Source organism: Corella eumyota, chromosome 2 (genome assembly GCF_963082875.1).
Source record: "Corella eumyota chromosome 2, kaCorEumy4.1, whole genome shotgun sequence".
NCBI lineage: Eukaryota > Metazoa > Chordata > Ascidiacea > Phlebobranchia > Corellidae > Corella > Corella eumyota.
In genome coordinates, this window is record NC_137491.1 from 9,928,186 (window position 1) to 9,944,467 (window position 16,282).

A 16,282-nucleotide genomic window follows, 5' to 3' on the forward strand; every position below is an offset into this window, starting at 1 on the left:
GTCTTGTTGTTTTTGTTACGTAATACCTTATAAAAAATACGACTAATTCTATTAGTATTCGCCCATATAAACACAATACACTTTGCCGAAAAATGTATTTCTTGAAAATCTCAATTTCCGAATTTATACAACGCTTTATACAAAGATTTTTTTTTAGAATTTTTAGGGTTGATGTAGAAAGCGTATTGTTAATAAAATCGCTTTTTTGGTTTTAGTAAAATGTTTTGTTTCGGCAATTTGTCAAACTAATGAAATTGGTTTAACAAAAGTTTCGTTTTTAAAAGCACCGAAATTTTTTTTTTGAGTTTTGACTATTATAAACTAATCACTTACTTTGCCCGAATAATTGATATGCCAAATTGATTAATTCAGTAAACTGCATCAAAGACGAAGCAAATAATCTCAAAGATGTTTTTATGTCGATTTCGCGGCTGTAACACGTAAAAATTCACGTCCTAAATACTTAATCGAATGACAAATTAGTTTACAGTTTAAGATTGACACGAGTATACTCAACAATGTAGCACTACATTAGGCACGAACAAAGATGAAGGGAAGTCATAAAAAAGTCATTTTTTCGCTCTACCGCTCACGACATTACTTTGATATGATAAAGACGGTTGTCAAAATTTATAAAATAAAAAAATATAAATTTTAAACAAAGTTTAATATAAAGTTACTGAAAAAAATTTTAATAACTTAATTAGTTTTGTTTTTCTTTTGCTTCAGAAATTCTAGAAAGTCACATTAAATTTATTAAAAACAATACAACATAATATTTAAAAAGTATACAAATAAATATATTGACATATTTAAAAAAAAAATTTAATTTGTTATTTAAATATAAATTTTGATTTTGTTATTTAATTTAAATTTAATTTGCTATTGTTAAGCATTGATAAATGAACCTTAATTAATTCCATATCATGGCGTTAATTTTATTCCAACAGGATAGTCAACCCCATGGGAGAGTATACAAAACATATAATAACCTAAACCATGCTGTTATTTGCTTTATAAACGATTTATTGTCAATTATCATTTCATTGGAATTCAATAAACACGTTTTTAAACGATACAATAATTTGTTTTTTCGTTCGGGGATAAATAAAGTAATTAAATTTACAAGAAGATAACAGATTGCTGTTGTTTTACTGATTCCGATTTAATTACTCAATAATGTGAATAAGGAATGTATAAGCCAATTGAAAATTATAAAAAAAATATGTTTGTTTAATTTTATATAACAGAGTACATAACCTCATATGATGTCATTTAAATAAAATATAAATTTTTAAAATATTTTTTTTGATTAGGCAAATATTATTGAAACCAAATTATTAAATTACAAATCCGTTTTAAAAATGTAGAGATTGTGAAGCTATTTTTAATAAGATTTAAATTTAATTTTTGTATTGCTTTTTAAATTATTTTTTTATTTTTTTGATTAAATATCTCCATTTTCAATCAAATGTATTTGTGGTTTATTCAATTTTTCCTAATTCGCGTTCAGTCACGTGACATCAACTTGTGACGTCACGAAAAAGAAAAAAAATCGTAATGAAATCGAGATTTTAGATTGATTCCATTTTATTTTGTCAAATTCCAAATAATGGAACATAAGAAATGTCAGGATTTTCAGAGGGCAAGAAAAAAGTGTTATATTAAATTTAATATTTCTAGACCTTATACAAGTATTAATAAAACATTCATTTTATGAAGATTTTTAGATTTAAACAAAATGGCTTCTAAAATGGAATTAAGCTTAAACTCTGACAATGTTGTAAAATTATTTTCTAACAACGACGATAACTCGAATGAAGAAACAAGTAGTTGGTCACAAGAAAAAGTTAACAGAAACAAAAGTGTGTCCAAAAATCAAAAACGATTTCCAAACTTTTTAATTGAGACAATATTAAAAATTATTCCAGAACAAGGTATGCCAAAAAACCAAGACCAAAACTCTAAAAACAATAATCTAAAAAAACAAAAGGAGGTTCAAAATTCTGGCCTGAATATATCTCCACAGCGTATATACCCGAATAAGACATTTTCAATGATACAAGAACCACAGTTTAATGTAGTTCGGGATTCGGACAGATATCGAAGCGCGTTGCAAAATTTTACTCATCAGTTACAAAATTGGAGTAACTTTGTACAGATGTCGTATGGTAGGTTTCCAATTCCACAGTCAAAATATATTCAACCTTTTCTATATGGAAGGCCGCATATGCACAATCAACGCTATTTAGCCCCACAAACCAGTCCTAAACGTAAAGTCGTCTGGAATCCATTATTTAGTCAAAATATTTCTCCAAAAAACGAGGCTTTTTCGGATTTGAAAAATCCGCAAGTTGATTCAAACCCTCTTAAAAAACTAAACCAACTTTCTCAAAATCTTTCACAAAACAACACAACCCCACCCAGGCGTCAATTCAAATTACGTCATAGCTTTGATGACGTCACCGAAACATCAGAACCCAAAATATCGAAAGTCGAAACAGAAAAATCGAGCGAAGGTACCACAAGCCCGGGGAATAAAACTGAAAAGCCGGAGGGACAAATATGGCCGGCTTGGGTTTACTGTACTCGGTATTCGGACCGACCTTCGGCAGGTGGAATATATATTTAATTTACAAATCTAATTTTAATTTGATTTTTTAGTTACTAACTAAACAAAGATGTAAACACACCTATTCTTTATTTTAAAAATGTGCTAAAATTTTTTTACGTAATTATAATTTTTTTTAAGGACCTAGAATAAGAAGAAATAAAAGAAAATCACCTGAAGGGAAATCACCGGATAGTGATGTCACAGATAAAAGAGCAAGAACAGCATTTTCTGAAAGTCAATTGGAATTTTTACAGGTAAAATAAAAAAGAAAAATTCAAGATGGTTTTAATAGATTAACATTAGAAATTGAACACTAAAAATTTAATTATGAAAAATATTGGCAAAGGGTAAAATTGTTATTTATTATTATTGTCGCAGAAAGAATTTGAGCAAAGTCAATACTTAACCGAAGAAAGACGAATCAGACTTGCTAAAAATCTGGGTTTGAAAGTCGCGCAAATTAAAGGTTAGTAAAAACATATCTAAAATTTTCATATACCAAATAAAGTAAAATTCTATAAAAATAACGGCAAAAATAATTGTTTTTGTTTAAAGATATGGCTAAACTACACAAAAAACAAAAAAAACATGTCAACTTATAATTTTTATAATAACTATATGTAATTTTGTTTTATTTATTTATTTTTAGTTTGGTTTCAAAATAAGAGGGCCAAAGTGAAGAAAATGAGTGGGGTTAGAAACGGGTTGGCGATGGAGTTAATCGCCCAGGGTCTTTATAATCATTGCACCCAAGATGATGCAGATCAAGAAAAGTAAACAAACTAAAACATTTGGGAATTTTATATTTGAAGTTTTTTGTAAATATTTGCGTTTATGTACCGGTTTTATTTATGCTTTACACATTTTTCTTAAAGTTTCCGCCATTTTGAAAATATTTTAAAATAAAATAAACTGTAATAAGTCAAAATTTTATTTAACTTAAATTTAAATTCAACAATTTACGAGATTTTTTCCATTTTAATAAATACGTTTTGAAAGATTAGCAGAAGTATAAAATCTATATTTACTTACATTAGACACTAACATATCAAATACATTTAATTGTTATTAAATCGCTCTACAAAAATTACACGCTCTATACGGTTTTAGGCCTATCAAATATATTTATAACAGGATTTTGTAACGGGTTAAAGTGGTAATAGCTAAATAATGAATATAAATGGATCAACTAAATTTAATCTTTTTTGGGCGTCGTTTTGGCTATACCCATGACTAAGTATTATTTATATACTTAATTTTTAAAGTTAGGCGAATTATATGGCAATTGAAAAGTATATTGAAGTCTTATTTTAACTATAGCTTTTCGTTTTTGATTTGTTTAAATTGCATTTCCGTTAATGATATAATTGTTAGGTAACTTTTTACAAAAAAAAATACAAATATTCCACCGATATAAAACTACAAATATTCCATCTAATAGCGTTTTAATTAAATTTAGTAATCAGTATTAAAAAAATAAAAAGTTAAAAAAATTAGTAAGATATTTTTTAAATTAAATTATGTTAATTTTAGTTCAAACCTTTATTTACAAAAATTTAAATTTTCTTTAAAGACAAATTCCAAAATCGTTAGTAATAAATTGATTTCCTATGAGAGAAGATCTCTACGTGATACCACATTGTTGGAATACAGAAAATCTAATTTGCAAATAAATTAATTTGAAATTGTCACCACGAAAGAAAGGGGGATTAATCACTTTTAGGGCCGCAATATATTTTTGTTTAAAAACGTAAGTAAAGTCTTACCCAAAACACAAAGGGTAAGAATGTAATTTTTATTTTAAATTTTTTGTTTAAAATTATTTAAGTATAATGCCTTACACAAAACCTAAAGGGGAAAAGTGCAATTTTTAATTATTTTAATCACTAGAATCAACAATTTTTAACACAAAAATATACAATCGAAAAAACTCATAGTTTTGAAATCGCTAGATGGGACAATAGAGTCGTCATTTGTGACATTATAAACGTAACAGAAAATAATATAAGAACGGAAAAAGGTTTAACTAAATTTAAAAAACAAAAAACAGAATTTATTTTGTTCTCTAACAAATTTATTTTCTTTTTATTTAAATACAAACTCTTAAGGAATAAACTTATTTTATTAATAATCGTGGGTTTAATACACTTACAAAACTTATAATTTTTTAAATCTCAAATCTATGAAGTCATACCATTTCTGCCAACCTAGCCGGCGTTAGTGGTTGTTGCAATGCATCATTCATTATCAGATTAATGTCAACTTAAACGTGAAGCAAATTATAAGTAGATTACCATAAACTCAAGTCTCCGCTACACACTGTCTTGTGTTTATGAATTATCTAATCCTATTTAGGCTTCAATTCTAAACTATATTGCAATGATTTAACTAAATATTTATAGCTTAAATATTTACAGATTAATTACCATATGAGTTAAGATGCCTTTAAAATCTTGGTATTTAATAGAAAGTGGAACTAATCAATTAAAGTTTATAGTCGACAGTCTAAAATAATTAAGAAAGGTGTTAAGCTTATGCATGGGATTAAATGCAATACTTGCGGACAATAGGAAACCGATTAAAATACCATAGGTAAACTTAAAATAACAACTAAAAACTTTAAAAAATAAAAAAGACACTTGTTAACCAAATATTTAATTTGTTTAAAACTAAAAAATAAATTTTATCATACAAATAAAAATTAGAAAAAGTTATCTTAAGATAATATAAAAAGGAGCAGCAAAAAATGCAATAGAGTATTATGTTAGTTTTATTATGTTATAGCCCAAGGACTGAGCAATAAAACAGTGGTTAGATGTTGTAAAACAACAAAATTTAAAAGAAACCAAAAAAACTGAACTTAAATTTTTAGATTATATAATTATTTAAATTTTTCCGAATAGTTTTAACAGAAATATTAATTAGAAATTTTTTTTTCAAAAGCAATTTTTAGTACACATTTGAACGGTAAGAGTTTTTGTATTGTAATTTTAATTGTTCTTTGGATAACGACAGCAGGCAATTAACAAGCTTGACCAAATGTCAGGACAAAAAACCCAATGTCACCGCAATTTAATTGTTAGTACTTCTAAGAAAAAGTTTTATTTTTCAGCGCGTGGGCATTTATGCCGTTTTATTTTACAACCATTTAAAATGACTGGTGCAGAAAAGACCTATTAAAATATTATATATCCAGAACCTATTGCGTTACCTTTAAATCGATTTAATGTTCGATTACAAACCGTTACACATATAGCTTGTGCCTATGTTTATTTTCTTATAACATGAGAGGCGAAAAAAGAATGTGTAACATGCCGTTAGCTAAATAAATCAGTAAGTCTTGTTATAAGCAGCATAATACATACAAATCGTGCTGTATTATAAACCAGGACTTAATCAGTTTTGCCAAGAAAACCAACGTTTGAGATTATTCGATAAGCCAATTAAGATTGAAAATTAACAAGTAAAACTAAGAAGTACTTGGCCGAAAAGTGAAAAGTGGTAAATGTATTGATAGAGTGATAAAAACAAAAAAGACGCCTTTCAATAAAGTAGACAGATTACCTTTTACGATAACAGGTAAACTCAGTAATATTCGTAATTTTTAACCATGAAATTTAGGTCAGATAAGATTTTTACAGATCAGACAAGTTTTAGACAAAAAATTTCGCACTTTTAGAAATTCACAACAAAGCAAAAAACGCAGTTAAATAATAATTACTGCTAAAAAGTATATTTAATATTTTTTTCCTTTAAGGGATAAGGCCTCAACTATTTAATTTTTTTAAATTAGTTAAATATTTTGCTAATAAAAATGAACATTAAATTTATATTTGTGACTTTGTTGTGCTTTTTAAAATTAGCACAAACAAATGAAGCTATTCCGTTGCCTCCCTTCATTCACAAACAAGGTATTTGTAAAAAAAAATTGTTATTCGAAAAAACTATTTGTGGAATTATTTTTTGACACGTTTTTTAATGCAATAATTTGTTTCAAATTATAGCAATTTGTAATTTTTTTTTGAATTTATTTAATTTATATAAATTTTTAAGAAGTGTATATTGTTGTTATAGCTGTTACAATATGTATTTGGCCCTAAGCAATATTTTAAGAAAACTTTAAAGATGATTTATAGATGTTGCGATTCTAAATTCGCAAAAATTTTCCAATCTTGATAAAAACTTAGATTATCGTATTATATTTACATTTTACTTTGACCATTATATAGAAAAAACAATAAAGAAATTAGTGGTTTATTTTAAGAAACTTCCAAAAAGCTTTTATATATTATTATGTGAATAAACTTATACTTATATCTTTAAATTACATATAATTATATATTGCTTAAACAAAGAAAATTTTTCTAACCAATGTTTTTAAGTTGTAAAAAATGAAATTGTGCGTTTATGTCATGTACTTGAGTAAATGTACATGATTACATTTCAAAAAACCATTAGACATCTAACATAATAACACTTCTATTATAAACAAACATAGGTGAAACATACGAACGAATTCTTCCAGTTACGAGTGAATGCTATCAAGGCAAAAACCAGAATTACAAGACCGAAACTTGCGCTTCAGACAAGGTATGTGTATATGTAACTTCGTGTATATTTGTTAAATATTGCAGCGTCTACTTAAGGGTATATTGAGCATAATCGTAAAATCTTTAGCTTGTTAAATATGTAGTCAAAACCATTTATTTGATATTAGATACTACTTGTTTTTGCTTATACGAACGCAATAGGATAAGAAATAATTCCCCAAAAAACATGAAAAAAATGTCCAGTTTAAGCTAAAAGACGGTATTTAAGGCGTTTATATCACGTGTCCAAAATCATAAAAGTAATCTTGTTTTGAATCTTGACGTGCTTAGACCGATAAATTACTTATATCATGATGATTTAGTATTTTAAAATCGTATTTTACATGGTGATTTACCATTTCGACCTGTAAGTGTAGAATTTAAACCCGTTTCAAAGAACTTTAATTGAAAATAGCACTAGGTCCATTTAAATGACCAATTTCTTTATTTTAGGGTGTGGGTTTTAGAGCTTACAAGTAATTTTAATGTAATTCAAATCTTTTACATGTTTATAAATACCAATTCACGTCACATTTTACGTTAAACCTCAAGGCATATGTGAGTAATTTATTTGCGGATTGGTGGTCAACTACATACAAAACAATACCTTGAACTAAAAACCTACAATCTTAATGCTAAACTGCAATATTTTGGAAACAAACAGCTTCATTAAAAAAGCTTTACACAACGTTTATCAAGTTTAGATCTTTAATTTAGGTTTCATAATCCCACGCTTATAAATGTCATGGCAATTTGCAAACTTGCATAACATGGTAGTAGATTAAGTTTTTTCTAGTAGGATTAAATAAAAACACAAACTTGCAGCTAATTTGTATTAAAGCGGCTGTACTCAACTTTTTTTATTTAAATTTTTGCTAAAATATTTTGAAGTTTAGATTTAGATGTTACTATATAGCCTACCAAATTAAACCTTGCTGCCAATTTTGGCTTTAAAACTAAAGAAATATATGGTCCAAACGTCATTGCAAAATAATTAAAAACCAATTTTTATTCCTAGAAAATGTGTATGACAAAATTAGAAATTTTAAACGGAGAAGTCACATTAGAAAAATCTTGTCAAAACCCAGATCTTTGTTTAGAACAAGGAAAAACAAATAACATTCAATGCAAGAGTTTCGACACTTCAAAAGACAACGTAAGTGTTTAGTTACTATATAACATCAGTAGCAAAGCATTTTCCAAAATTTAAAGATAATGTTGGCTCTATCACAATATAAGTTTAAAAAAACACAGGCGACCTTAATTGACGCTATATGTTTAACAGATATCGTCTTGCCATTTCTGCTGCATCGGCAACCTTTGCAATTCTGTAAACAGCTTGAACGACCTTCAAGAAACAGATGTTATTCTGTCCAACATTAAACTTAAATAAATTATGTAAAAACCTAGTACATCGCAAGAACGTTGATCGTTCTTGGAAGAGGGTAACATCGAAGTGAAATCGACCGTGGGAAGACAACCAAAACCCCGTCAAATTTTTGTGAAAGTCTGACCTTTCGGTTTAACACGCTAACCTTGGCTCCAATTCAGATTTGAACTTTAACAAATGCCCGGTCGCTCTCCAAACATATAAACTCGTACGCCGAATCTTGCCACAAGACAGATACAAAGTTCAAAAGTGACCATTTTTAAAAGAATTTGTATATAACACACTTGGTTGAACCGTAGGTCAATTTTGATTGGCTGTAAAGTCAACAAAGAACAGATTTTTCATGATAAAATGACTTACAGCTTCGTAATTTTCAAAATATTGTTTAGATTTAAGTGTCAAAAATTATAATCACCTCAAAGGTGGTTACAGAACATTCTAAGTAATTATACCAGAAAATGACCAAATTGATAACAATTTAAAAGCACATTTATGATAAACATCACGTTTTGAAGTTGCTCATATCAAAATTTGCTGTGCAAATAAACGAATAAATTTATACGAAAAATTACTCGTCCGATGTTTATTTTCGCCAGTTGCGATATCATGATAAAATACCAAAACAAAATTCGAGTTATTTATCTCAAGAAGGTATTAAACTTATGACTTCAAACAATAAGAAGCAGGCAGTCAGTTGCAGTTGACGACCAAAAATAAACAAATATGCATTTCCACCTGCCACGTTAATTATTGTTAACCAACATTAAAATGAAATATTGCCCAATGCCACCTAACTAGTTTAAGTTTAAAAATTGGCACAATATTCATTATTAACCAAATTTCTAACCAGAAAAATAAACTAAATGTTAAAAATCCGTAGCTTTTTGCCACACATTAAGTAAGTTGTTAAAAACATCATAAAAATAATTCGCCTTTGTTCAAAATTCGAACCCAAAACAAATTTTCATTTTAATATAAATGTCAAAATATTTATGGAATAATATTGACCACATATCGGTTCAATAAATCACCAATAACATTGATATCGTTGTAGTAGGATAACATATCAAGATGAATGAATCACGGGCAAAAACAAAATTGTAACCAGAGTCAGTAATGGGCAAAACGCGGGGAAATGGAAAGATCAAAATATCAAAATACGAAGTTCAAAATCACAAAATGGGAAAACGAATTTTTGTAATGTGTAATATCAGACTGCTATTTTAAAATGAGCTTAGTCCTTTTAGTATATATGTAGTTTAACATACTCTTTTTTTAAAGGGCAATGTAGTTACCTCACAAAAAATCGCATTAACATTTTTGAATTTGTTTAACAAAATTCGTTAGGCTTAAAATCTAGTTATTTTGTTTAAGCCTTAAAAATAATCAACAACAAATTCTCGTATAATAAACTTTGTATTTAAATCGGTTTAAATAATCTGCGGGTAAACAAATAACGAATGGCGCCGGGCCAGAATTAGTAACAAAACGTAAATCCTGAGAATATGTTAATCCTAAACTTGAGCCGAATAACCACAAAAAAAACTCCCGAAAAATTCGAAAGCTTCGGCAACAAGAACGGTGTAGTACCAAAAAGTCACGTGACACGCTGGGTCTTTTGATTTAAATTTTTAAGATATTAAAGAAAAACTTCGTCGAGTCACGTGACCTGTTTTACGTCAATATATTTATTTTAAACAACTTACCCTTTGATAAGTTACGCTAAAGTGAGTTTTGCGTCATAATTAGTCATTGACGTCATAAGCACATAAATGATACTTAAAATAACTTAAACATAGAATTCCTAAACGGGCATTAAACGTTTTGTTATGCTTACAAATTTCCATAGACAATGTATGCCTAAACTTTACTTTAACATATTAAAATTACGTCCTTTAACTAATAGGGTAAATATTCTACCACACATTTAATTGCTTGCAAGGGTGACGTAACAATTCAAGCCGATGACGTCAAAAATCACGTTAATAACGTCATAGATCAAGGTAATGACGTCACAAGTTAAGTTGGTAGTATCACTGATTGCAATTACGCGACGTTGGTAGCACCAAAAAAGCCTAAATGATGTCATAGGTCAAGTTACTGACGTCAACAGTCACTTCAATGGCGTCACAGAGCAACTAGCGACTTATGACGTAAGCAACACGCTGCAATTAATGATGTATGGCATTACTCTCCATAGGAACATTGAACGTAAGCGCAAGGTCCAAACTTAGGTTCCATGTAACAACACAACCAATCCAAAACACTGGAAACTAAAAAGTAACCCCCCTCCCCCCCGTTCTCACAAAACTTGGGCCCGAAGTTCGATACTCCGTAAAGGATCCATCGGTCGTTCTCCTTGCACACTAGGGGGCCTCCTGAGTCGCCCTAAATAGTTAATAAATTTTTCTAACTTTGAATTTCTATTACTTACAACGTTAACTTTTTAAATCTAATTTTTTAATTTCTTCTTATTCTAATCTTTCATTATTTTTTTTAAACTAAATTTTCTGGCCTATTGCTGTTTCAGTTTTATGAAGTATTAATGTTTTCTAAACTCAAACTAAATAATTTTAGTAGATTGGCAAATTTTAAACCATTATTATATTCAAAAGTTGATCGTAAAATTTCTCCAAACGAGCAGTTTTATAAATTTTTATAAACTTTAGATTCTGAGTTTAAATACCACTGTGTCCTTAACTAAAGACCAAGTATATTTAAATAGAGTTTCATGTAAAAAAAATTAAAAATTAGTGTTTGTATGTAAAAAAATAAATTTAAAACATTAAAAAAATATTTACCCTGCATTGAAGGTTAGCGTTACTTGGATCATCAGAACGTTTTGCACAAAAGTTAAAGTTAGGATCATAATAATATCTTCGATATATTTTCTGACATTTCCAGGGCTGTTCAATATATTGAATTGCCTGCTTTAATTTATTGCGCTTCGTATCAGCTAAATAAAACAAAATACAATCTATATGTTAAAAGGTTATATAAACTTTATTAGATTAAATAAGAAAACAATTTTTTTTGGATATATCTTCATCCTTGATGTGGGAAGGTGAAATACATGACTTAAACATAAAGTAACAAGGATTGAGTATAATAATAAACGTGATATTTAGTATTTGAATACGTTTTTACTTTCGTAATGAACAAAATTAAACACGTTATTACTTTAGTAATTTAAAATGTGAAAGAACTACCTGTATTGCTTGTAAAGCCCCACCCTGCTACATAGCAAACTGTATTCGTTCGTAAAATAACGTCAGCATTTGGCAAGCACGCTGGCGCCACTTCGCGGTTGAACATTATGTCACGCTAAAATTTTTTTAGGTTTTTGTTAAAACACAAGTAACAAAAAAATATTTTTATAAATTATTTAAAATCTTACATCTAGTTTAAGAAGGGCAATATCAAATTGATTTCTAGAATCATCATATTTGGGATGATAAACAATTTTTTCAATTACATAAACATTTCCTTCCAATGAAGTTAGGTCTTCTTGGTCATGCATACCTACAACCACTTTGTAATTTGTGGTAGGTCTGGATATCATAAAAAAAAATGTTTTAAATTAATGAAAATCTATAATTTATTCCAGGGTACGAATTAACGTTTAAAAAACGATTCGCTAAAAATGAGGTCGCATTTTTATAGTAATTATTAGGTTCAAGTCATAATCTTCGTTTTTTTTGTAACACTTGACGCGTTGCGTGGCATTTTTAAAACGTAACTTATTGTTAAACAATTGTTAAGAATATTTTGCACGAAAAACGAGACATTTTTAATTCTTTTAAGGCTGTGTTAAGCATTTAAAAAATTGCGCAACAACTGAACGATCTCGGGAGCGAAATTTACGCATTGCCAAAACATGGAAAGTTATTGTTATTAAATGCCCTATAGTAACCTACATTTACGCAGGATTATGATGATGTAATTAAATTAGTGTGAAACCGGTGTAAAATAGATCGTAAAAATATACACGAGAGTTTTATCACTGCCTGAACCATTTTTTGTTGATTCGCTATTTCTAATATATTTGTAAAAAACGATTCGCTAATTTTAAAAAAACGATTCGCTGTTAGCGAATAGCGACCCGTTATTTCGTTCCCTGTATTCACACAGTTTTTTACTTCATAGAAATATTGCAATATGAGATTTGTTAGTAAAAATAGTTTGGCTTTTAGTTAGAGTTAGTAAGCAGAGTTGCTAAATTTAATACTAACTGCTGACACAAGAGTATGGTATAAAAGTCTCAAAATTAAAAAAAGATTTAGTATTTATTGCAAGCAGCATGGTGTAGTGGTCACAAAACTTGGTTTCAGTACATAAGGGGCTGGGTTTGATCCCCACTGCTCTCATGCTGTAGTGCTCATAAGTAAGGCGATATGAATGGTATAACCTCGTGCTGAGTCAACACTTAATCACAAGCTTATAATTATTAGGCAATTATAATCTATAACGTCCCAAACTGCCCAAGGCAATTCAAGACTGTGTCGAAGTAACTAATATTACTCTATGTTTAGGTCGTGAAGTTGATATTTTCACATCAAAGATAAGCAAATATACAAAAAAAGTTTAAATTTTTCTAGAAAAATTTGCTTTTTTAAAATCTAAAATATAAAAATTTTTAACTTACACTTGTATATTTCCATTAGCAAAACAATGAGCTGCAGTAACAATCCAAAGTTTATCGATAATAGTTCCCCCACAGTTCCAGTAGTTATAATAATATTTAATCTTATTGCTAGCCTCACTGAATTTTCCCCTCACAATATTTATACTTATTGTCCATGGCCATGAATGGGGAAGTGCCTCACTACCACCTAAACAAGTAATAAAAATAAATTTATTTAAATATTTTTTTGTGTGTACCTTGATGTGGGAAGGTCGACTATCCTTGATATGGAAAGGTCGACTTAACGACGTAAACATAAAGTAACAACTTTAACCCAAACCCAGCCTCAAGTTGCCTTTGGCAGTTTGGAATATTAAAATTATAATTGCCGAATTATTAAGCTGGCGGTTAGGTGCCGGCTCAGCAGGAGTTAACATCAATCAAAGGCATAAATATATCAACAGACTAATAAAAACTTTGATGGTTAAAGTAGCATAGGGTAGTTAAAGGACAGGCAAGTGCGGACAACTAAATATACACATCAGCTATAAAAAAAATCAGGTATACTATAAAGCTAATAATAATTCAAATTTTAGAATGAACAAACTAAAAAATATTACCCACTATCCTTCCTTGAGTAAACACAGGTTGATTTGCTTGTTGACCACAAGAATAAAGTCTGTAGAAAGATTGTTGGTGATCAGGTGGAGTTTTACGCCAGGTTGATGTCTTTGGAAGATCTACGAGATTGTATTTTCTACCTATGTTTATAAATAATTTATTCAATTTATTATAAATTTTTTTAATTAGCCTACAGTCGGCATTTTAATTGTCATAATATGCTCGCAACTATCAACTAATATTTGTTTGGGATAATTTCCCCATAAACTATAAAAGACAGTTTATTTTATTTTGTAGTTAATATAAATTGGACATACATATATAACCGACAGTGAGGTGTAGTACCGACAGCGTGGTGTAGTGATAACAACACTTGCTCCACAACTATGAGGTCGTTGGTTCAATCCCCACTGGTCTCATGCTGTAGCGCCCTTAAGTAAGGCGCTATAAACAGTATGAGCTCCTGCTGAGCCAGCACTTAATCAGCAGCATGATTACCCAATTATAATCTATCCAAAACTGCTAAAAGGCAACTAGAGACTGGGTCAGAGCAACTGATGTTACTCTATGTTTAAGTCACGCATTCGACTTTCCTACATCGATGATAAAAATATATACAAAAAAAATATATATATATATATATAACGTCCACTAAACTTTATGTATAAATTTTTATCCACCACTATAAGGCACCTAATGTGAGGAATCAAACTGTACAGTCATAAAAAATGTTATTTAAAGTAGTATTAATTTTACTTGCAAAAACATTGCACCTGCAATTACTGGAAATTGTCGTAATCCATTTCCTTTTGGAATTCCCAAATAATAACTTCCTATCGTTTCATTCTTTCCAGTTGAAGACAAGTTAAAGAATAAGTCATCTAAACGACAAAATGCCTTTTAAAAAATGAAAAAAGTAATCTTATTTTGCTGTTATTAAAAATAGGGTACGAATTAGCAGTTGAAAATCAATTCGCTAAAAATAGGATTGCATTTTTATGGTATTATAAAGATATCATAAAATTACTTAATTATTAAAATTACATTATATCTACACCTAAGAATTGTGTAGGTTAAAAAAACTGATTTAAAACATATTTTTTAAATTATAAATTTTAGGTTAAAAACTTCGAGACCAAGACCAAATTCTAATAACCTGGTGGTGGAATGATGTGACTTAAACTTTCACAACTTTCAGGTGGTTCCATACAAATATAATTTCTAAAATAAAAACATTTAAATTTTTATAAAAAATACATTTTTTTAAATTTTTATATATTTAAACTGCCATATTGTAACAGATTACTTTAAATTCAGTAAAAAAATGTTGCACAAACCGGCAATCAAACCTGTGATTTCAATGTGATTTCTGACCGGCAGCGTGGTGTAGTGGTAAGAACACTTGCTACGCCACCATAAGGTCGTGGGTTCAATCCCCACTGCTCCCATGCTGTAGCACCCACGAGTAAGGCGTTATAAACCATATAAGCTCTTGCTGAGCCCCCACTTAATCAGCTCTTGCTAAGCCAGCACTTAATCATATAATCTATAATATCCTAAACTATAAGTAAGGTCCTAATTTTTAGGTATATACAAATTAATATACCAACTACTTACTTAATAACATCAATTATAAATAAAGTTAATCTTTTAACATCCTTAAGAGCAGCGACATTTCGAACAAAATTTATTGCAGGCTCCGACGAAAATTTCTGAGGATAATAAAATCTAAAAAAAAAAGTTTTAAACACTCCTAAAAAAATGATGTATCATACCATAAAATTTGGAAAATATGCCTATATATAAAAAGTTTTGCAAAAGTAAACAAATTATAAAAAAAATATACTTAACCTTTGTAATTCTTTTTCATTCCAATTATAACCAAGATAGGCAACTAATATTCCTTTTCTTTTTAGCTTATCCAAATAAGCTTGGTTTAAATTGGAAGATGGTCCATTTACATGTCTTGATATAATTACCAACAACTTTTTACGCGTTCCTATACCTTGCCTAAGAAAATTTGACTCTGTTTGCATTTTCTAAAACAATGTATTAAAAATTTAAAAAATAAATCAAGCATTTAACTATAAATATACTGAATTAATATTTTTTTAAATTATATTTGGCCTAACAAAATCACAAAAAATGGAAGAACTTACTTACAGATATCATTTTCCACAACTTTTCATTTTCAATATTCTCATCATTTTCTATATTTGTTGATTTTTTTGTTGAAGAATATTCTACAAAAGCTTCAGATATTTTTCTCAATGTTGCATTACTAAAGTCTTGACCAACATTGGTAATAATTTTGTCATTCCATGGAGTTGGAGATATTATTGCAAAACCAAGACCAAGGTTTATCTACGAAAATATTTTTTTTTATTAACTAAAAATTAGATGTTGTGAAACCTGAAGTCCTGGGTTCGAATCCCAGTGCAACA

General features: G+C 28.8%; 2 protein-coding genes across 2 annotated transcripts; both read left to right on the forward strand.

Moving 5' to 3' along the window:
• Positions 1 to 1,741: 1,741 nt before the first annotated feature.
• LOC145742349 (uncharacterized) lies at positions 1,742 to 3,391 on the forward strand. The gene is made up of 5 exons (XM_082560130.1): positions 1,742 to 1,865; positions 1,932 to 2,615; positions 2,753 to 2,868; positions 2,993 to 3,080; positions 3,264 to 3,391. The coding sequence occupies exons 1-5, from the start codon at positions 1,742 to 1,744 to the stop codon at positions 3,389 to 3,391; spliced, it is 1,140 nt and encodes a 379-aa protein (XP_082416256.1).
• A 2,995-nt stretch (positions 3,392 to 6,386) lies between these two features.
• Positions 6,387 to 9,120, forward strand: LOC145741826 (uncharacterized). Its single transcript, XM_082559488.1, has 4 exons — positions 6,387 to 6,525; positions 7,113 to 7,204; positions 8,222 to 8,359; positions 8,489 to 9,120. The coding sequence occupies exons 1-4, from the start codon at positions 6,429 to 6,431 to the stop codon at positions 8,594 to 8,596; spliced, it is 435 nt and encodes a 144-aa protein (XP_082415614.1). The 5' UTR covers positions 6,387 to 6,428; the 3' UTR covers positions 8,597 to 9,120.
• Positions 9,121 to 16,282: the final 7,162 nt, after the last annotated feature.